Source organism: Branchiostoma floridae, chromosome 6 (assembly GCF_000003815.2).
Source record: "Branchiostoma floridae strain S238N-H82 chromosome 6, Bfl_VNyyK, whole genome shotgun sequence".
Lineage (NCBI taxonomy): Eukaryota > Metazoa > Chordata > Leptocardii > Amphioxiformes > Branchiostomatidae > Branchiostoma > Branchiostoma floridae.
The window spans coordinates 499,710-501,316 of record NC_049984.1 but is presented as its reverse complement, the minus strand read 5'-3'; the positions used below and the strand labels follow the sequence as shown (position 1 = coordinate 501,316).

General features: G+C 44.8%; 1 protein-coding gene across 1 annotated transcript in view; it reads right to left on the bottom strand.

Annotated features, from left to right (window-relative positions):
* LOC118417381 (poly [ADP-ribose] polymerase tankyrase-1-like) overlaps nt 1-1,607 on the bottom strand; it is a 6,501-nt gene that overhangs the window by 2,639 nt on the left and 2,255 nt on the right. Inside the window, exons 2-4 of the mRNA XM_035822933.1 lie at nt 1,098-1,219; nt 689-787; nt 256-354 (exon numbers count right to left, since the gene is read on the bottom strand). Of these exons, the coding sequence (XP_035678826.1) occupies nt 256-354; nt 689-787; nt 1,098-1,219 (320 nt within the window). The remainder of the gene's footprint in view (nt 1-255; nt 355-688; nt 788-1,097; nt 1,220-1,607) is intronic.

The window sequence follows — 1,607 nt, the reverse complement described above, 5'->3', positions numbered from 1 at the left end:
CGAACGTTTTCTTTGTGTGTCACAAAGCTCAAACTTTGCAACTAAAGAACCACAACCCCTAAGTGTGAGTTACATCCTGTGCCGTTTATATTTTGGCAGTCAAGTGCTTCAGATATAGATTAAGTCATCAGTATAGTTCACAATCTCTGTTCATTTGCAATTGATAACACTACACGTGAGAGTAAAGTAAAATGGACTTTGCATGGTGTCAAATTTTACATTGATGTGGTTTTGATATGGTGGAGAACGTTTTACCAATGTTCTAGCCTCAATGTTAGCACCAGAACCAATCAGCAGCTGACACGTGTCGGTGTGGCCCCAGCGAGCAGCATCGTGGAGGGGTGTTTCGTTAAGCTGCATGATGGAAGGCCAAGGTCAGTAGGGATAACTCAAACGCAGACAATATCACATGGAGTAAACGTTTTTTTAGAGTCTCCTTCAAATCTTATTGTGAATCTTCCCTATCACGTTCGAAAATATGTTATTCTTGTGTAGAGGAGTTTGGCGATAGCAGGTGGAAACTGGACTCCTCAGTCGCTTTTGTTTGAGGTCGTTGACAAAGTACATGCACGGCAAAATTCATATTCAATCGTCATGACACGAACATTAAACGACAGGGAATCCATGTGAGGCAATGTCTGGGTGCAGATCAATAGAAACAAGGATAATCTTTTTCATTTCTACTTACAACGTTTATCGCCTCCAGGTCGGATCCATGTTGAATCAACAGCTCTGCCACCTCAGTCTGACCGCGCCAACAGGCCAGGTGCAACGCCGATTTGTCAGGCTAGATAGAGAATGTTGGGACAGTAACAGATTACAATTACAGAGATATGTGTTACTGTAGCGTTACGGCTAAATCATTCACACCAGCTTCACAGGTACGCACTGGCTGCTAACAACCTGTACGTATTTTATCTAAGTCTAACTGCAATTCGAAGAGTCGCCTGCGATATTTCGTGATAACAGGTTCCATTCTGTTTGGTAATGGTTTGGGAGGGGGCAGTTTGAAAAACGTCGATTCTGGGATGATTAGACTGTTATATGAGGACAAAGTGGAGATAAAACACTGCAACGGACAAGATTGGCTTCCTTACCCAACCCTTCCACTTCCTCTTGACGTTGACGTCCACCCCAGCCTCCAGCCCCCTCCTCACAGTCTGCACGTCACCTTCCTGCACAGCCCGGTAGAACGTATCTAGGTCCATCTCCTCACGACCTGATGTGGACAACATGAACTTGAAAGTGTTTTCTTCACATTGTTAACCGGTCACTAGCGACAACCAACTGTGCTATTACTAATACCCCTGTCACATTTGGTGAAAATCAATCGGACGACGATTCTGCGGCAATTGCCCGAACCTCGGTTATGATGATAAGTTTATTGCACAACAACTGTACAAGGTACCAAGTATGGCTTATATGTGCCAGGGACGGTTTTCAGGTTAAAAATACGCGCAACCCTCTGTCTGTTAAATATGGCCGATCTTCCATCAATACTCCCGAAGATCGTGGATATTATCATATAGCCAGGCGCCGCGGACCAATCAGAAGGCCCCGTTCCACGTTGTTTATGACGCCGTAACACGTAGATTCAGGCCAGGCAG